Source organism: Meleagris gallopavo, chromosome 3, assembly GCF_000146605.3.
Source record: "Meleagris gallopavo isolate NT-WF06-2002-E0010 breed Aviagen turkey brand Nicholas breeding stock chromosome 3, Turkey_5.1, whole genome shotgun sequence".
Lineage (NCBI taxonomy): Eukaryota > Metazoa > Chordata > Aves > Galliformes > Phasianidae > Meleagris > Meleagris gallopavo.
Genome location: NC_015013.2, coordinates 73,710,421 through 73,728,627, shown reverse-complemented (window position 1 = coordinate 73,728,627; position 18,207 = coordinate 73,710,421). Strand labels below are relative to the sequence as shown.

The following is an 18,207-nucleotide window of genomic DNA, read 5'->3' as shown; positions in this document are numbered from 1 at the left end:
ATCATCTGAATGTACCCATAACAAGATGAGATGCCTCAGAGAAGTCTGTTAACATGGTAAAGGACTTTCAAAATCAATCCCTTTACATCCACTCACATGATAAAGTAAACAATATAGCAAAACTTCAAATGAAGAATATAGCCAACAAATTGCCAGCATCAGCGAGCACCCTTCACTGCAATGTTTTGGCCTTACTTTGCAGCAGTGTGTTGGCTCACTCTAAAACAAACCTGTGATGCATTCCTGGAGCTGATGTTCCGGAGAACTGAGAGCTTCCTTTCCAAATTATGACTTTTCTTTGAGGGAATGGGTCTCACTACTCACACTTTAGAATAGGATTGTCCCAAGGGGAAGAATAATTATGGAAAAAGGACCTCTTAGTCAATGACTAATGAACTGTGGTATTCTACTGCCAAGAAAAGTAAACTTCTTGCTCTTCCCAGGTTAAATGAGGTTGCAGCTAAATAGCTGACTCTTTTCTTCTGCATCAGAGAACTGAAATGCACAATTAAAAATCCACTAAAACCTGTCAAACATCAGTCACTGTGAAATCCTTTCCTTGTATTTCTGCTCAGATTGCCATTGAGAAAAGTCATATTTTAGAAAAGTAAATGAAAGCAATTATGAAACAGAAAATGAAAAGCAAGCAATGAATAAAACTCAGCACCAGGGACAGATTCAAATATTCTCAGGTTGAACCTCAAACACGGTTCCCATCCAGACAGCCAGACATAGCTAAGAGAATTAATTAGCCTATACCTGCCTACATCACCTATACTTGTATAACTGCCATCTTACCTACGACAGAATTTTCTATTTAGGAAGTACAGCATAACTCCAAGATATGACAAGCCAATGAAACTTTGACACCACCAACAGTTTCCTCTGCTTGCTTTTTCTATCTGTGGCTAACAGGGGATGATATATTTAAGGAGAACCTGGTAGGGTTCACCAGACCCACCCACTCCATACCTCAGTTTTACTTGTGCCAACATGTTTCACTGCCCTCTTGGATACGGTGCTGGAGATATGTGAAAATGTCACAACTCCTGTGTGAATATGAGAAAATGCTGTATCTTCTTTGGCACGTTAACTCTGAAGCCTAAGGACATTGTAAAGATCAATGCTGAAGAAACATTCTTTTCTCAAAGAGGTTTACCAGCAGTTAATATACAGCATTCTGCACGTTCCAGCATCAAACTTTCCTAGGATACTTGGGATGCCTAACACTCATGCATATCAAATGTTGCTCAAAGTGGTTTGGGACTCTGGGACACCACTTCCTACACAAGCTATGAGTGGTGGGGCCAAGAAAGTCTTGCTTGTCACACTGCCTGTGACAGGTGTGGGATTTATATGAGATGAAGGGATTAGCGAGCTTTGGGAAATACTTCCAGCTAACTGACTAAGCACATTTCTCAGAAACCCCTAAGGATTCAACCAATTATACTAAATGGTGAGCTGTGGAAGCACGGCTTGAAGTGAGAGAATGGGAAAGCCTCCCACTCACTGGCTCAGAAAGCAAGTCTCCAGTACAAATGTGCTAAGTCCTGCTGCAGAATCTGATAAAGCAGAGAGCTAGCATCTGCTAGGGCATCTCACTTAACACCCTTTTATGAAACAGGTTTGTTGCCAACTCGGGGGGAAAAACACTACTGCCAGCCTCCATATAAAACAGGATTTCTTGTCTGATCCCAAGCATGCTACAATACAGTAATGAAATATATCTTTATTTGGGATATTTTCCCTTATAATCTCTATTTTGAAATATTCTGAGCAGAGAATTCTCTGCTTCCTTTAGGATGCCTGAAGCTGTGGGACATCCTTCAGAGTGGTACAGAAATGACAGGCTGGTTCTCCCTTTGGGCTGCAGCCCCCTGGCATGGCACCTCTGTCTGTAGCACACATCTGATTGCAGAAGCCACCAGAAATGCTTTTTGTGCTCAAGTCAGGTTGACATGAAAGATGCAAAAATGACCTGGGCTGGTCAAGGAATGTAGGAAAATATCTCTGCCAATTTATTCCTATGGAGTGGTCTTCTCTGTTGCCCTAAATAGGTTGGAAGAACACATACATATAGACATGTACAATAAACTGTGGTCTAGCAAGCTCTGTTGAACTCAGCTGGTTTTAATTTTAGAAAGACATTGGAAGATGCTTGGATTTCCCAGTTTAGATCATCCTCTGTCATGTTAGACTGCAGCATCTACTGAGATCCAAAGAGTTAACCTCTTTGGATGGAATCTGGATGAGTCTGAAAGCAGGATTTGGACCTGGTCAGTCACCAAATCCTCAGTTTCTTGAATCCTTGCACTGAACTTAGAATTGAGTATTCAGAATATGCAATTACAAAATTGCATTATTTGCTGAAAAGATTGCAGAGAAAGTAGTTAAGAGTATGTAATTTGACAGCTTTTTGGCATTCACTTATCTACTATATCCTACCAAAGAGAATTAAAATTTTATGAGTGTATTCCTTGATCTGGGACATTTTAGATTAGATTTCTCTGGTGCCGAAAACATGCCACTGAATTAGCAGCTGTGCTGACAGAAGTATACAGAAACCTTTCCTGTTTCTGGACCAGCTTTATTTTATGTTACAGAGTAGCTGGTTACAGGCATTAAGAGGCACAGAATACTGAAGATAAAATGTTAACGTTAGCATGAAGTGTTATGGAAGAATTAAAACTTACTTTTAACTTTCATATAAAGACAAGACAACATCACGTTCCAGTTTTACCACGAATCAGATTGCAGCCCCTGCATTCTGCAGTCACTAACAAACAGCTTTAGCAAAAGAATCATTAGGCCATTTCTGTAACGCAGCTGACTCACCTCAGAGATACCCTGATCTGAGTAGGTGCTTGAGACAATCCCAAAAACTACAAGATCTTTTTGTCTTGTTCTTCTGGCCAAGGAACTCAATCCTTACAGCACTGTGTTTGATACGTGCTATAAGACACTGATGATTTTATGCAAGTACAAAAATATATACTTCTAGCACTCAGCTGAGCTCTCTAGAGGCACTTTCCTCCATTCCCATCTTCTCAGGCCAGGCAGTTTCTCTCTACAGGTCAGTTTCATATTAGTTCCCCACCTAAGCAATGAGACACACAATTGCTTCTTCACCCTTCCCTCATCAAATTTCACACAGATACTAGCCATCAGCTCATAAAAACAGTATTAACTATAAAAATATCCACTCACAACCACAGATAACATGTAACAAGCAAAAACTCAAGACAAAGATGCAGCTTGACAAAGAGATAGGCTTGAGCAGGTCACACTGAGAGTTAGGGCTGGATAAGGCGTGTGAGACAGGAGTATGAATGACCTGCCTGCATTGGCTCATGACATGTCCCTTGTATGCTGAGACAGCACTGCACAAAAGCCAGATGAAATTCACATGGAAACAGTGCATCCTTGGGCCTCTTCTTTAAAAGATGCCTCTGAATGCACCAGTGAGCACTGCAGAAGATTCAACAGGTTCTGAATCAGCAGTTCAATAAGAAGTGTTTCAGAAAATGAAGCTTTTATTTCCCCGTTTTCTTGACATTGCTTAATTACTGCCATTCCTCAAGGGTTGGCTCTCCAATAAATCAGTTCTGTACTTTATCTCAGTAACTTGCTGACAGCATTCAGTTTAGAACATCCCAACATTTCAGAGATGTACTCCAAAAAGCCCTTATTAAGTTTTTAATATATCCGAGAATAGCTTCATCTCTCTATTATATTTTACCTCAGCAACACATTGAGAGTCTCAAAATTTTCTTACTAAGAAAGATAAAGTAAGGACATTGGATACTTACCGCTTCCATTAGCCCCTTTACTGTGGGGGATTTCAGCATCAAGGCATCAAACACCTCATCTGTTTCCTTCCTCACATATAAAAGCACTGAAACAGAAAAAAGTCAAACTTGGAGCAAGTCCAGCCAACTAAACAGATGAAACACCCCACATTCAGTAGAAAAAAAACAAATATTAATCCGTGACAGATAAAATGAAATGCTGAAAATGGTTTGCACTTAAAAAGAAAAAAGGAATTTCCTATCAACGGTGATCCAAACATGGAAAACACACCATGGCTGCTCTGAAAACACACAAGCAAAATGCAATGTATTTAGCTCAATGTGAGAAAGCTAGACATTCAGGAATTTAAATCTCCATGTACTTAGGGAAAAGAAACCCCAGCAACAAATGTTTTGTCCTGTGACAAAACATGCAAGCTAGGTCTTCCTTTCTGGGCTTGCATCTTCTCCAAACTTCATGCAAAAGACTGGGAAAGACACTAAAAAAAAAAAAAAAAGGCAGAACTACATGGCAAAAGCAAACTAAGCAGGTACAGAAAGGTCACCTGCAGCCAAACCTCACAGCAAGAAGCAATAAGAAGGAACATAAATAAATGCTAATCTCTGACAGAGAGACTTGCTGGTTATCTGGCAAAAGCAAAGCAGATGTATATAAACTAAATAGAGATAAACAAAACTGAAAAAACTGAATACTGTACCAGCATGAATTCAGGCATATTTGCAGCAAATTGTAGTTTCTTTGCCCATGTTTTCAAATGATTGGAATAAGGCTTAAAACACGGCTGCCCAGATCAGTTTCCTGTCTTGGTCTACAAAGCCAGGTGTCAGGAATAGTGGCAATTTTTGCATCTTCAATTTAAAAGTATTAGCTAAAATTGGCTCTGCATACCTGTGGTAGCAGTCTTTTTACCTGCATTTGGCATTTGAAAGAGACCTTTTTAATGTCCAAGAAACTGAGATAACTTTGGGTCATAAATTAAACAATGGTCAGAATATAAAAGAACAAAAAATTTCACAGCAGTAGTTAAAACTTGATTGGTTTTGATATTCTTACTTGCACGAGCAAGCACTCATTTCAAATGTTATTTTTATTTGTAGTGACATATTTACTGTTTCAGTAATACTTTTCTTGCAACTAGAGGGCTGTCCTGTAACTTCCAGCTTTTCAAACATCTGAATCATCTGCCAACCTTAATAACTAAAAATGTGTCTGAAAAGAGGAAAAATCTCTCAGTCTGAGGCTAAAGATGGGGTCACAATACAAACCAAACACTCAGCTTTAAATTGCTCTGTTGTGTTTGGCAGCTCAGGGAATATTATGTTGAAGGAAGGATCCATTACAAGGATAACAGGCAACTTGAATCACTATTACACACACAGAGAGCCAGGATTAGTAAGCATATTGGAAGGGGGGTGTTGGTTTTCTTTCCCAATAACAGGTGTGAAAAGCCCAGTTTTGAACCACTAGCATGCTTTTCCATAAATGACTCCTGGCGGCATCAGTGCCTTAAGATCCTGCCTCCATTTTTCTGGCCCCTGTGAATCCTCCTGCACTGCGAACAAAAAGAGCAGATGCACGTGAAAAAATAGCCCAGTTTTGTGAGCTGTTTTTCAGACTGCCCTTTGCTCCAGTTGCCAAACCTTTGTGTGATGATGCGACTCAACCAGCACTAACAGCCTGTGAACCTATTGTCACCACCTCCATTCCTTAACAATCTCACTTCAAAAGCAGAAACTGCAATATTTGGGGGAAAAAATATCTTGCATCAGGCAGTGAGTTATTTTTGACAGAGTAAGACAAATTCAGATTTTCCTAATCTCTGCACTACCTGGACTTGGCTTTCAGTGTTCTTGTCAATACACAGCCCACAATACTCCCTAATGCTCTTTAGATGTTAAAAGAAGTTGCAAAAGGCAGAAGTGACAAATTTATCTTCAGGTACTTAAAAAGTAGCGCTGATTCACAGAACTCCATATCCAGTAAGCAGCTTTTGTTGAATGTAAGACAGGCTGTTGTATCTGGGTGATTTCTGGAAGTCAGGCTACCCAACAGGGGGTTTAAATATGAAGGTGGAAGAACAATGTCAGACAGCTCTTCTGAAAGCATCAACAGCTTGGATCTCAACTGGCAAATCTGCCAAGGTGGAAAACCAATAGCAGACATGGCAAAAAGGAAACTGAAAACATGATGAGACAGGAAGTCCTCTACTCAGACTGGCAAGCTGAGCACAGGTGTCACCAATGCCCAGCCTCACACTGAGCAACCAGGGCACTTTGTCAACATATCCCTGCATGGAGACGTGGCACATTTTAGATGGGAAAGTAGGGCTGGTAGCTGTCACCAGGCTTTCCTTTTCTACACTTGGGAGTTTTCATTGATCATCCAGATACCAATTCTTCAGCTAAAAGAGTTACAGAATGTATTCATAGAGATGGTTCACAAAACTTTATTTTTTTTGAACCCAAAATGGTTTAATGTGTTTAACACAACACTTCAGAGAGAAAAAAAACATATGACAGGTCGAGAATGACAGAAGACTGGAAACCAACCTGATTTGTAACAGGGCTGCTGGATTTATAATGGGAAACTTCCATTGAAATCTGCGACAGTGCAGATTAACATCCTCTACATTTCTGTGTTGGGCACTTGTACTTTCCACAGAGACCAAGGACATGAAAGATACATTCAAACAGATGCAGCTATCTGTGCGAGAATATGAAACTTGTTTCACTGATGGTTTGTAACCCCCTTCAGATCCCTATTCTCTTGCGGGCTGTCCCTTGATACTTAGCTCCAAGAGGCAGAGGGGAAACAACACACTGTCACTCCAGTTCTTCATTTGTACTTGGACCCCTCACTGGGCCCAAGCTTCTAGAAATGCTGGACCGGGGAAAAACAGTGGAACAGTAATGTCCAGAGACTCCTGTGGCAAAGACAGTATTTTTAAGCGGGCAGATTCAGAGCTCTCCATCAGTACAATCCCAGATGTAGGGTTCCTGATGGCAGGAAGTTCACCAGAGCAAAGGCCATGCTGGAAGAGGTTTGGCCTCCAGCCAGCATCGTCCAAGTTGCAACGAATACTGAACAGGAAAGGGATGTGAAGAGAGCATCCTCCAGCTTCTCTGACTCCTGCCTCTCCTGGATTTAATTATTTAGCACAGTTTTGTCGCCAGCTGAAAAACATTTTTTTTCTTTCACATCTTCTGCTTGAAATAGTTGCAATTCCTGAATAATATTAAAACAACTTACCACAGCAAAGGACAGGAATATTCAAAGCAAAGCAATATCTCCCTGCAGGCACCTCTCCAGGCTTCCAGCTGGGAAACCCAGGTGAAACTGCAGTAAAAGACAGTTCTTAATGCAGTCCTTGTGGCTGTCCCCTTCTGCTTGATGTAGCCCAAACTGATAATGTGAGTTTCATCAAGGTCTTGAATCAACCAGATGCAAGCCTGTGGTCAGTGCTGATCTCATATTATTAATTGAAGGATTAATTAAAGGAAGAATATGTTTACATTTATTCTAGGAGGACACCACTCTCCATCCTGTATTCTTGTATACTTCCCTTGGTTCAAGCATACTACCCTCACCAACAGAGAAAATTTGCAAATATGGGATTATGGGAAGTTGAGTCTTACAAATGGTGTAGCTGAGAACAACCAAGCTCACATCTATACCTTGTTGCCCTGTTGTCTCACAAACTGATAGGTGAACCTCAAAAAATTAATGAGCTTGATCTACATGGGTTGGTCAAACCCCAGGATTCTCCAATAACATTACATGACAGAATTGATGGGATTGAAGGAATGGCAAATATTCTCCAGAGTGCCTAACTATGGCAGAGTAAGGCATTATCACATATAACTTCGTATTGTAAAATACTGCTCACAAGGCATATCTTGTGGACAAAACCACCAGACATTCATCCTTATCTTCATGCAAGGTTGACAGTTCTACCTAAACCACTGTTTCAATGTTATTCGAGTGAAATTGCACTGGTACGAACTTGAAAATGGGTTAGACTGATAGAGCATATGAAATGAACGCAACTGTGGTAGTATTCTCTCAATGCAGTGAAAAACAGTTAAGGGAAATAAACTTTTAAATAACTTAGCTATGTCAATTTGAGGATGTCTCTCCATGCCTTACATTTTGAATTGGGTAGAAAAGTTCTGAGATTTCATTCAGGCTAATCTCACTCTGCAGACAGCACAAGGTTGCCTGTGTAATGTCTCTTTATCTGACCCAGTGCATCTTGCATATCACTTGTGATCCCAGCCAGAACAGAAAAGACGAGCAGAAGTTAAAAATAAACAAACACAGACTCACTACTGGAACATTTCTGAACTACGTAGTTTGGCCAAGGGCCAAGAAACTTTCTAAGTTTTTTGCATCTTATACACTTGTGTCCTGACCCCTTCTTGAGATTGTGCATAGTTCTGTCTCTATTTTCAGCTTTTACATCATTATTAGCAATTGCTGAAGTGCCACCTTGTATACTGGGCAGGTGTGATGGTATCTTCTCCCATCTGTACCGTGTTTGTACTAGCATCAAACAACTGTCTTCTTCTAAGCCAGACGCATCTTTTGTTGTCTGAGAGTAGGTCTCCCAGAACATTAGTTTTAACCACTAGGAATTGATAATTACCTCTTTTCAGGCCTTCTTCTTTCATTTGTTTCAAAGGGGATGGACCAAACTCTTCCTCCACAGGTCGGAACATCCTCTTGACCAGGACACTGCTACTAGAAAACACACAACAGGGGCAATGTCATGGAAAACTGTGTTCCCACAACAGGAAAGAGACAACAGCAGCAGTTATCACTCAAAGTACAAAGGTACTCTGGCAAAAGCCCTGCTACCTACTCAAGTAACAGACCAGAAATTGCATGGATTTAGCTTTTAATGCATATCTGAACACTCCAAGCCTCTCAAATTGCCTAGACTGACTGGTTGGGACAGGTGACAGGAAATAATACGTTCAGTGTGACATATTATTTAGAAAACACTCAAGACTCTTAGCTGTTTAAATATATATTTAGGCACTGGAAGAGTTGGTGAGAAAGAAGCAACTGAGTAAAGAGGTGAATTCACATTTGTATATGCATTCATCTCTTTTGGGAGAAGTGCACTTTGTATTCTCTCTTTTTGAGGAGAGCCTTAGGAAACACCAAAAGCATCTCTAAAGTCCAAGGCCACACAACACAATGAGTTTCAAAAGGAGTAACACCTGGACCAGATCCAGCCCAAAGCTGTGACAGGCCCTGCTGGGGAGCTAAGGGCTCATAGCATGATGGCCATGAGAGAGCTAAGGCTTATGTGGTTAGTGCAGTAACACCCTTTGTTGCTCAAATTCCACTGCGAGTCTTATGAAGAACATCAGCTTCACAGAGGGAACAGAAAGGGCCTCGTATTTTGAAGTCAGTGTTAGCTGTTGGTGCTCAGCCACCACCAACCACAGTCTACATTTTGTGACCACATCTGTCTGTCTCCAAACTCTCTGATTGGAGCTTGCTCCCTTGAGATTCAACCAACTTAGAAAGGCGTGAGGGATGCATGCCTCACACTTAATGCTGGCTGAACTCCAGCCACACATGTTCAAGTCCTTATTTTGTGACTCTCTATTTTAGAGACTTTCTGTAATTCTTCCAGTCCCTCTAAAGCCAGACAGTGAGCACTCCCATTTCCAGTCTTCTCCTTTCCCAGGATCTCCCATTCTCTTTCTTTTCTCTTCTGATATTGGGGCGTTTGCTCTGCATTTGCTCTATTTGTCACATACACACAAGTGCTGTTAAACAGCTTCCAGGAATGTGAGTGAATTTTAGTGCTTCATTAAACAATTCATGGTTTTATGATTATTTGAAGACCATTACATAAAAGACTCTTTATTATCAAATATATTGCCCTAACCTTGTGTTGAACCTTACAGCTCTTCAAATTGTTTTACACAGAAATGTAAGAAAAAATAGGTATAAAAAGAAGACAGTTCATGTAAAGGAAAATTAAGCTGCTATACATTAAACCTTCTCTCTACCATTTCTACACAAATTATTCACCTATCATTGGTAATTAGAGAACATGAAAAAGAGGGAGAGTGGGATCAGTATTAGTTCATATTTTTATGCCTGCTTTCTGTGAATTTGTACTGCTAACTGCAAAGCTGATGAAACAATAAATGTCTTACCCTTCTCTCTCATCATCTGTATTATAGTAAACCTAGAGGGAGAGAAAAAGAATTATTCCAAAAACTGACACATGCCTAACAAAGTAACTTCAAATGGGAGAAAAGACAAGTGGTTTGCAGTTCTTAATCTGTTAAAAATCCATCTTCTATGAAACACACACATCTCCAGTTCTAATTTTGGTCAGGATGAAGTGCAGCTTTAAAAAATTGCTGTTGAATATCATCTATTTGAAATATATCAAAGAAGTATTCTGACAGACTTTGTCCTCTCCTCTGGTTTATATAATTTTACCATTTATTTTACAATTTTCTAAATCAGATCACTAATCACTCAAATTATCCTTAATATGATTTAAGCCACAACACTCAAAAGCTTTTTATACGTATTTAATACTGTCTGAAAACCTAATTAAACAATCAGGACCAATATTAAACCAGAGCCCAAATGGAAATGCAATTGCTAATGGTACAGATGATCTTCTTTTTGCACAGGCTGTGGGCAGGAGAACAAGTCCAGATCACAGTTTTGTGTAAATCAGCATAGCTCACACTCAGTGGGACCAGATTTACAACAGCAACAAATGTGGCCAACAGTAGCAGCAGAGGTATAAAATCACAGCCCATGACAGAAGGCTTTACACAACAGTCAGCCAAATTCCTCATAAGATGCCTGCAGTGTGGGTCTGTACCAAGAAGAACACCCATATTTCAGCTGCTGAACTACTGAGCCAGTGTGGGGTGAAGGCAGGGCATTGGAGCCCTGATGAAATGCAGCACACATTTGGCTGTCACTTGAAGGTTTGACTTCTGAGCCTGTACAATTTGTACTGATTAACACTCAGAGGTGTATGTAAAGCTGAACTCTACAGTATCTGAAATGCATTTTAAGTCCAGGAGCTACAAAACACTGTCACAATAAACTGTTCAAATATTAACCAGCATGCAATACAATTTTAAAAGTTCAGGCTAGCAAGAACACTGATATTACAACTTATAGAGCAGAAGACAGGGCTGAACATTGCCTAAAGCATCTTCCAGTTATTTGGAAAATTATTTACAGGATTACATACACTGAAGAATGCTTCCACCTTCTTCTGTTATGAGACAAATCCACACTCTGTTTTGAAAGCCATGAGGACAGAAGGTACCAGCACTGATATGTGAGTGGGTGTCTTTCCAATTTGAGAAAGCAAGTCAGTGACAGCTGTGATTGCAATGTCTGCACTCTTTGTGCTCTGCTCTACCGCAATCCTCTCAGCTTTACAACAAATAGCAATTCAAACTCAGTATCATTTAACCTTCATTATTTTAATATTTTGCTGTGAGATGTCTTAAAGTTTCATCATCTACTATTTATCTTTATAAACACATACAGAAATGTCTCATTCCACTTCCTGAAAGCTAATAAATAACAACAAGCTCATATTTGAAAAAACTGTCTGAGCTGACCTGAAAATTCAGGTTTGCAATTTCCCACCAAGTAATAAAGTAGGTCTTAAAAAGTCAGATCAGGAGACTTCCTCATACTTACTGGTGATAATGATTTCATGACTTCAGCACTAAGCCAAAACTAAATCTGTGTTATTATGCATCAGTATGATGGAATTTTATTTTACTTCCCATACTATACTGTATACTTCCTTCTAAAGAATTGCCACATCTCCAGGTGATGCTTACAGGGAATGGGCAGTAGTGTTCCATAAGCCTACCCTTGTACAATGAACTTAGTCTTTGTTTTCAGTCATTCCAGACAGAAAGATCTCTTCCGCCACCAGGTGGCACTTCATCTCATCAAGACAAATCAAACATTCGAAAAAGACTTCTAGTTACGAATCATACTACTTGTTCAAAATTCTTGACTTCCTCTTCCATTCCTTACTAACAAAAGAATGACAAAATCATAACAAACATAAAATAGTCTGTTATTAATGAAGTATAAATTTATTTTTGGGCACCCAGAACTAAGAAAAGCATTTGTTTCCTGCAACCTAAATTATTCACCAAGAGCTGCATTTACCAAAACCAAGAGCTGAAACAAGCAATCACCAATAACAGTGCTTTGTATTTATACAATCTGCCTCAGAGCACATGCAGTCGGATGGCAGGTGGGCACCTGCTCGTCCCATTATTATTTCCTACCTGTCCTGTTCTTTGTAGGTTTCCAAAGTGAACATCTGGTATGAAGAGAACTGGCTGGGAATCCAGGTCAGTCATTGTTTTGAAGAAAGTTATATCACTCTTTTTTTGCAGAGGGAGTGCACTCAGCTTTCCTTCAGCTGCTGGGAGGATCACAAAGTAATGCAGCCATGAGAGAGAGCATGAGAAGCATGACTTAGCCCAAAACAGAGAGGTCCATCTTACTCACAGTTATTACAGGAGGCTTGGGATGCTTGGCCTTTGCCTTTCTTCCTATTCTGCTTCCTTTCTTCATCTCGGATTTTCCTTTCTGCTCCCTGATGCAAAAAAGACAACCCACAGATATTATTAGCCTAAGAGGAACTAACCCTGAGAGCATCATGCCCTGCAATCAAAAATGCACAAATGGAGAATAGTTATCCCATTACAGCTAAATGCAGCCAGGCTGCTGGGGAGTGTGGATGGTCAGCCCGTTCTGTATTAAGCACCTGTATCTGAAACTTGGGCTGGCACATCAGCAGCCCCCAGGGTTGAAGCCAGGAAGAGGAATAAACCCATGTGCATCACTGCTGTTGGTCTGGAGGAGATGGGACCAATGGCTTCAGCAGCATGAGGTCTGGAGGAGGCCTGTTACCAACACCAGCACAAAGGGCTTTGCGCATCCAGCACCTCAGCAAAGGATGGAGCTCTCAGGCCACATAATTCATGCGTGTACATAAAGCACGTGCAGGATTGCTGTCATCTTAGATCACGTCTGTGCTAAGCTTTTCCCTAAACTCCCCTCCACCCACCTTGTCTGGGGGGATTGCTTTATGCTGGCCAGCTCTATAAAGTTCTTTGAGATTTGCCAATGCAAGAACACTACACCAACTGCTTGTTTGCAATGCAAAGGCTCATTACAGAAACCTACAGGCATTTCAAACAGGGAGAAACCCTGGAGAAAGCATCATAGCGTTACCCTATTAGGTCCTAGGAACTAAGGAAGTTGCAGGCCCCTGTTGTGTAAATACTTGCTTGGTAAGTTTAGAAAATAAAAGTTGTTATTGAAATAAAAAGCAGTAACACCTCCTTTGAAGTTCTCCTAATTTACCTTATAAATATGAATACAGTCATCTTGTGAACTGAATTAAAGATCCATATGCTCCTAGACTACTGGCATGCAAAACTTCAGGATTTTTTACAAATTAAAATTAGAAGTTTCTCTAAAAGAAAGCAAAAAATTTTTTCTCAAGAAGGCAAAATTCACACATAAGACAATGAACCAAAAAGGATTAAAGAAAATATCTGCTTCTGGCTTTAAACTATCAATGACTTTCCAAAGGAAGAGTGGAGGAAGAAACATCTATTTAAAAAACATGAAGGTGTCCAGCAGAAACATTGCCTTTGGACCCAGGCCCCAGCCCAGTTCTCACAGCTCAGCCACAGGTGTTGCATGAACTCCCAGGGATTCAGAGTTCTGCTCTTACCAAAACTGCTTACAAGGCTTCCTGCTCTTTGACAAAGGCAAAAATATGCCCCGCTGCCAGTGTTCTGAAGGCCTCAGCCCTACTTCTCAGTGTCATAGCTGACTGCTCACAGGTGTTGGGACAGACTTTGAAAGCAATTTTTTTTCACATGGCAGCAAGCAACTGTTTCAGGAGAGCAGAAGCTGAGGAGGACTCAGCTTTTTATACACAATAAATACTGTATGTTTTCAGATTTTCCTCAACTGTCTCTTTAACTATGAGCCCAGGGAAGTATGGCAGCTTTGTCCTCATACACTTAAGATGAGACACCAAAGTCCCTTGTGACGGCCAAGCATGGCAGCCTTCCCTGCCACCAGTACTTATTGGTGTCACTTCAGCAATGCAGTGACTGCGATTCCTGAGTGTCATGGTTTCATGATTTTTCATTATCGGTATTCCACATCATAACATCATGCAATGCACTGGGGGTTTGACTGCTGATGCTCAAGTTCCGGGTGCCTGTCCAGAGGAGAAGAGCAGCTACGTTTCCCCAGGGGGCTTTGCGGTCAGCGAGGAGATATAACTCCCGGCAAGGTCACCTGATGCTCTCTTCTTTGCCTGCACTGCTTCGCCTGCGCTTCTCTGCCTGCGCTTCTCTGCCTGCGCTTCTCTGCCTGCGCTTCTCGCCTGCGCTTCTCTGCCTGCGCTTCTCGCCTGCGCTTCTCTGCCTGCGCTTCTCTGCCTGCGCTTCTCATCTCAGCGTTGTGGTAAGGCCGATCCACCATCAATTTCACATTCTCTCTCCTTATAAAATTCTGTTGATACCATATTTAGTAAATTACTTTGTTTTACCTCAGATTGTTGCCACCGTTTTCAATTATTTCGGGGTCCCTTATTTTCTTTTTTTCCGGGGGCGAGGATCCGCGGATCCCTCCGCCCTTCTAGTCACGGAACCGGGCCGAACCAGCCCGTAAACCGTTGACACTGAGAAAGCCAACAATCTGAGACAGGTTGGATATGAAGCCCACTGACATAAATGGAAAGGTTCTCACTAAAAATGCTGGATGAGATAGAGAAGTGCTTGGTAGTTTAAAAGATTTGCATAATATAATTCACTGACACCACCATTAGGAGGCACAGTGAGGGGTGAGACAGGCTGGAACTGCTTCTGGACCCCCAAACCACCTGCTGGCCCTTCTGAGCAAGGAGCAGCCTATAAGGCACTGTGCAGGGCCACCAAGCCTGCATAATGTATGTGCTTGCTACAGGTGCTGAGACAATGGACCACAACAGGATTTTTGCATACCAGTATTCTTGCTGGACCATTTTCACAGCTGAGACATATGACATATCCAGTAAAACAGAAATTGCATATCAGGACAGAATAAGAAATAATCCTGTCGTAGGGGGCTATAAATCAGGCTCTGACCAGTCAAACTACGTAAGGAGCTTTTCATTTTTCATTGATGTCTGGAATGCGTACGATGCAACTCGTTCTACCATCAACAATTAGCAAAAGCCAGCCTATGAATTTCAGCTGATTCAAAATACGTTTTTTTTTTCTCCCCAATCTTCAATTTCTCTAAGGTTATGTCTTGCAAGGTGTGAAGCACTCTAGCTCCAGCCCAGCAAAGTCTTTACCATCATAAGGATCACTCCCATCACCACTGCAAAGCAAAATGTACACCTTTTTCTAATTAAGGCCAAATAATTCCCACCTGGTAGGAGAGTCCCACAGACTCCAGCTTTTTTCTCTGTACAGCTGAAGACAAGCAGGTAATTACAGTTGCTCAGTACTCTTTAACAATCCACAGAAAACAACTCCAATTTTACTTTGGAGTGTTATGATATTTGCCCAATCAAGTGCTTCTGCTTCTTTTTAGCAAAGCTAATCACATTCAGAATGTCCCTGAATTACTAGTTCCTTCACACGCAGTGGCTAAAGCATCTTGCAATATATAAATAGGGCTGGCAGCAAGTTTCCTTGACAACATACTTAAGGAATAAAAATTATATTCTCTTATCTTAATGTAGCATAAGAGATCTGCATGTGATAAAAAAGACCTCAAGGGCAAAGTGGATTAGCACTGAGAAAACAAAATGTGCACTGTAACAGCTGCTTTCAAGACTGTCTACTAGAAAATAAACACAGAAAAAAGGTTGGAGAATGAATAGGGAACAAAAATGATTACACCACTTGCAGCCCTTATCTGCATACATTTATGTTACATAAAGAATACATTGGATCTGTGTGGCTTTCTAGTTTAAATGTAAAAGAATACTAAATTTCAGTAAGTGCTCAAGTGAATACCAATAGACAGAAAATATGTGCTACTTAGCTAGATGTAGTTCTATTTCTTCAGATACTCTTTCCACAGCATGTATGCAATGTTTCAGCTGAAGGATGTAGTTTATCAGCAATGTTTTCCTTAAAACCTACGCACATCTACCTGTGTTTTAACTAGGATAAACACATCTACTGCTCTGAAAGAGGCACCACAGCTGCAGACAGACCATTTATAAAAACAGACAGAAACAAATATTTCTTCGTCTGTATTTCAAACTAAGATACGTTTCAGAACTTCAGTGGGAGGAATTTACTGTGCAGTTCCCCTAATCCAGAGAATTTTAATAAATCAATCACTTTTCTTATCAGCTTCTCTTTGTGGTTGCCAGACTGGGTAATAACGGTGCAATTCAGACTTTTAAAATGTATCAAATGATTATATGCTTGCTGCTTACAATCGCTCCATAATATTTTTTTTAATTAATCACGACAAGGAATTGGGCAAAAAATTGTCTTTGCTCTGTTGCTTTTACCAAGCAGACACTAAGTCCTGTCATTTTCATTAGAGGGTGAGTAACAGACCTGGAGGAGAGACCCTCCACCCAGCATCGTGTCAGCCACTGCCAGGATATATTCTAGCACCTTGGAAAAGATGGCCATGTCCAGCTCCACCAGCTGTCTGCACCTGAGTGCAATGTGCAGTTGTGAGAAACACAGGATGGTTCCCATGTGGACAGGAGTGCTATCGCCACGCTGAGTTGGCACAGGAGTTTTGATTCTCCAACCATTTATTGATGGACAAAAGCATAATAAGAAACTGATGTCAGTAAAGATAGGCCAGTGTAAAGCGAGAGGAGAATTGGGCTTCAGTCTCTTTCCAAGTGCCAACGAACAGAAGTTGTCATATGAATTGACCTAGATAATTTTCATTCATTTTTATTTACTTGTTTTATTTACTTTATTTATTTACTTACTCATTTTCAGCCTTGCATTAAGTTGAAAAGCCTCGTGTGTGTGTGTATGCATGTATACATTTATTTTATATAGATACACATCTCATTATCAATACCCTTGAGCCCTCCAGTTCCCAGTTTCAATAGTTTTGATATGCATAATGCTTTAATTACCCCTGTGATCTCTTCTTCTACTTTGAGACAGTTTTGATTAGAAGTCTTAGCATTAATTTCCTGCTTCCTCATCTGGATGTTTGAAGTACCAATTAAGCCAATAGATGCAATGAGCATGTATTATTCAAAATCTCCACCACTTATGTCTGCAGGTCACCCTTGATGAGTTTGCGCTCTGAATTTCTTTCCTTTCTTTTAATAATTCAATTTTTTCTAATTGCTTTTCAAAAACAGGTAGATGAAAATGACTTGCTACTTTGATATTTACGGAGCTTTTAATATGTATCTGCAGCTTCAAATCTCCAAATATTTGACACTCAAAGTTACAATTAAAAGTGTAACACTTTGCAAGAAGACCTCGGTGCATACATTTACATTCATTACTTTCAAATTTTTTACTCCAGTAATCCAACTGACCAATTAGCCTTCAAGATCCCGTTGTCAAGACAGCAAGAACAGAACTAACTGAAAAAGGGGAAGGAGCAGTAGCAAAGACCTGGAACAGTTGAACTCCTGCCCTTTCCATTATAAAGTTAATGCCACGTATTGCCAGGGGCAAGGCCTTTTGACTTTCTGCTCCCATCTGTAAGATAGGAGGACTAATTTGGATAAATTTCCAAGTCACATAAATAGATGCAAGCTCCTGAATCCCTGAACCTTGACGAGAATCCAGGCATCAACCCTCCCCAGGAAGATCCTTCCCAGCAGAGATACCAGGCGTTAAACAGAAATGAAACGTAGTCATGCTATACACTTAAGAATGGTCATCACAGAGATAACATTTCAGAGCAACTGTTTCTATCTGGTGATATAAACAGCTGACCATGACATTGTCATACTCATTAAAACGTGATCTATGTTTTGATATTGAAAAGTATCCCGCCAAATTTTACCAATCCCTACAAAGGAGTGAGAAAAAAACCATTGCAAAGGAATAAATTATGCAAAAGAAATAAGCAAGAAACAGAAGATACTGAAACACAAATGAGAATGTTTATTTTTGCAGTTGGTTTTGAGTAAGAAAATTCCAGTGATGAAAATTTTCATTCAAACTCTCAGAATAACTTTTTGTAATCAAGCAGTAAAGAAGCCGTCAGTTACATCACTGGGACTTTCTAATGTGTCATTAAAGACAAATTAGCAAATCTTTATTGAATAAAGCATTTCTCTATCACAGATCTCTCCACAAAGTTGCCTATCATGACTGTTAGAAATGGAAGGTA

The 18,207-nt window shown here is 40.4% G+C and overlaps 1 protein-coding gene across 2 annotated transcripts in view; it reads right to left on the bottom strand.

Moving 5' to 3' along the window:
- The window catches only part of GRHL2 (grainyhead like transcription factor 2), a 54,256-nt gene that overhangs the window by 6,749 nt on the left and 29,300 nt on the right, over positions 1 to 18,207 (bottom strand). The window contains exons 10-14 of one of the 2 annotated variants that reach the window (XM_031552900.1): positions 12,355 to 12,442; positions 12,129 to 12,265; positions 9,990 to 10,021; positions 8,456 to 8,550; positions 3,810 to 3,895 (exon numbers count right to left, since the gene is read on the bottom strand). In XM_031552900.1, coding sequence (XP_031408760.1) covers positions 3,810 to 3,895; positions 8,456 to 8,550; positions 9,990 to 10,021; positions 12,129 to 12,265; positions 12,355 to 12,442 — 438 coding nt within the window. Of the gene's footprint in view, positions 1 to 3,809; positions 3,896 to 8,455; positions 8,551 to 9,989; positions 10,022 to 12,128; positions 12,269 to 12,354; positions 12,443 to 18,207 lie in introns of both variants that reach the window. The other variant, XM_019614189.2, reaches the window with a different exon arrangement.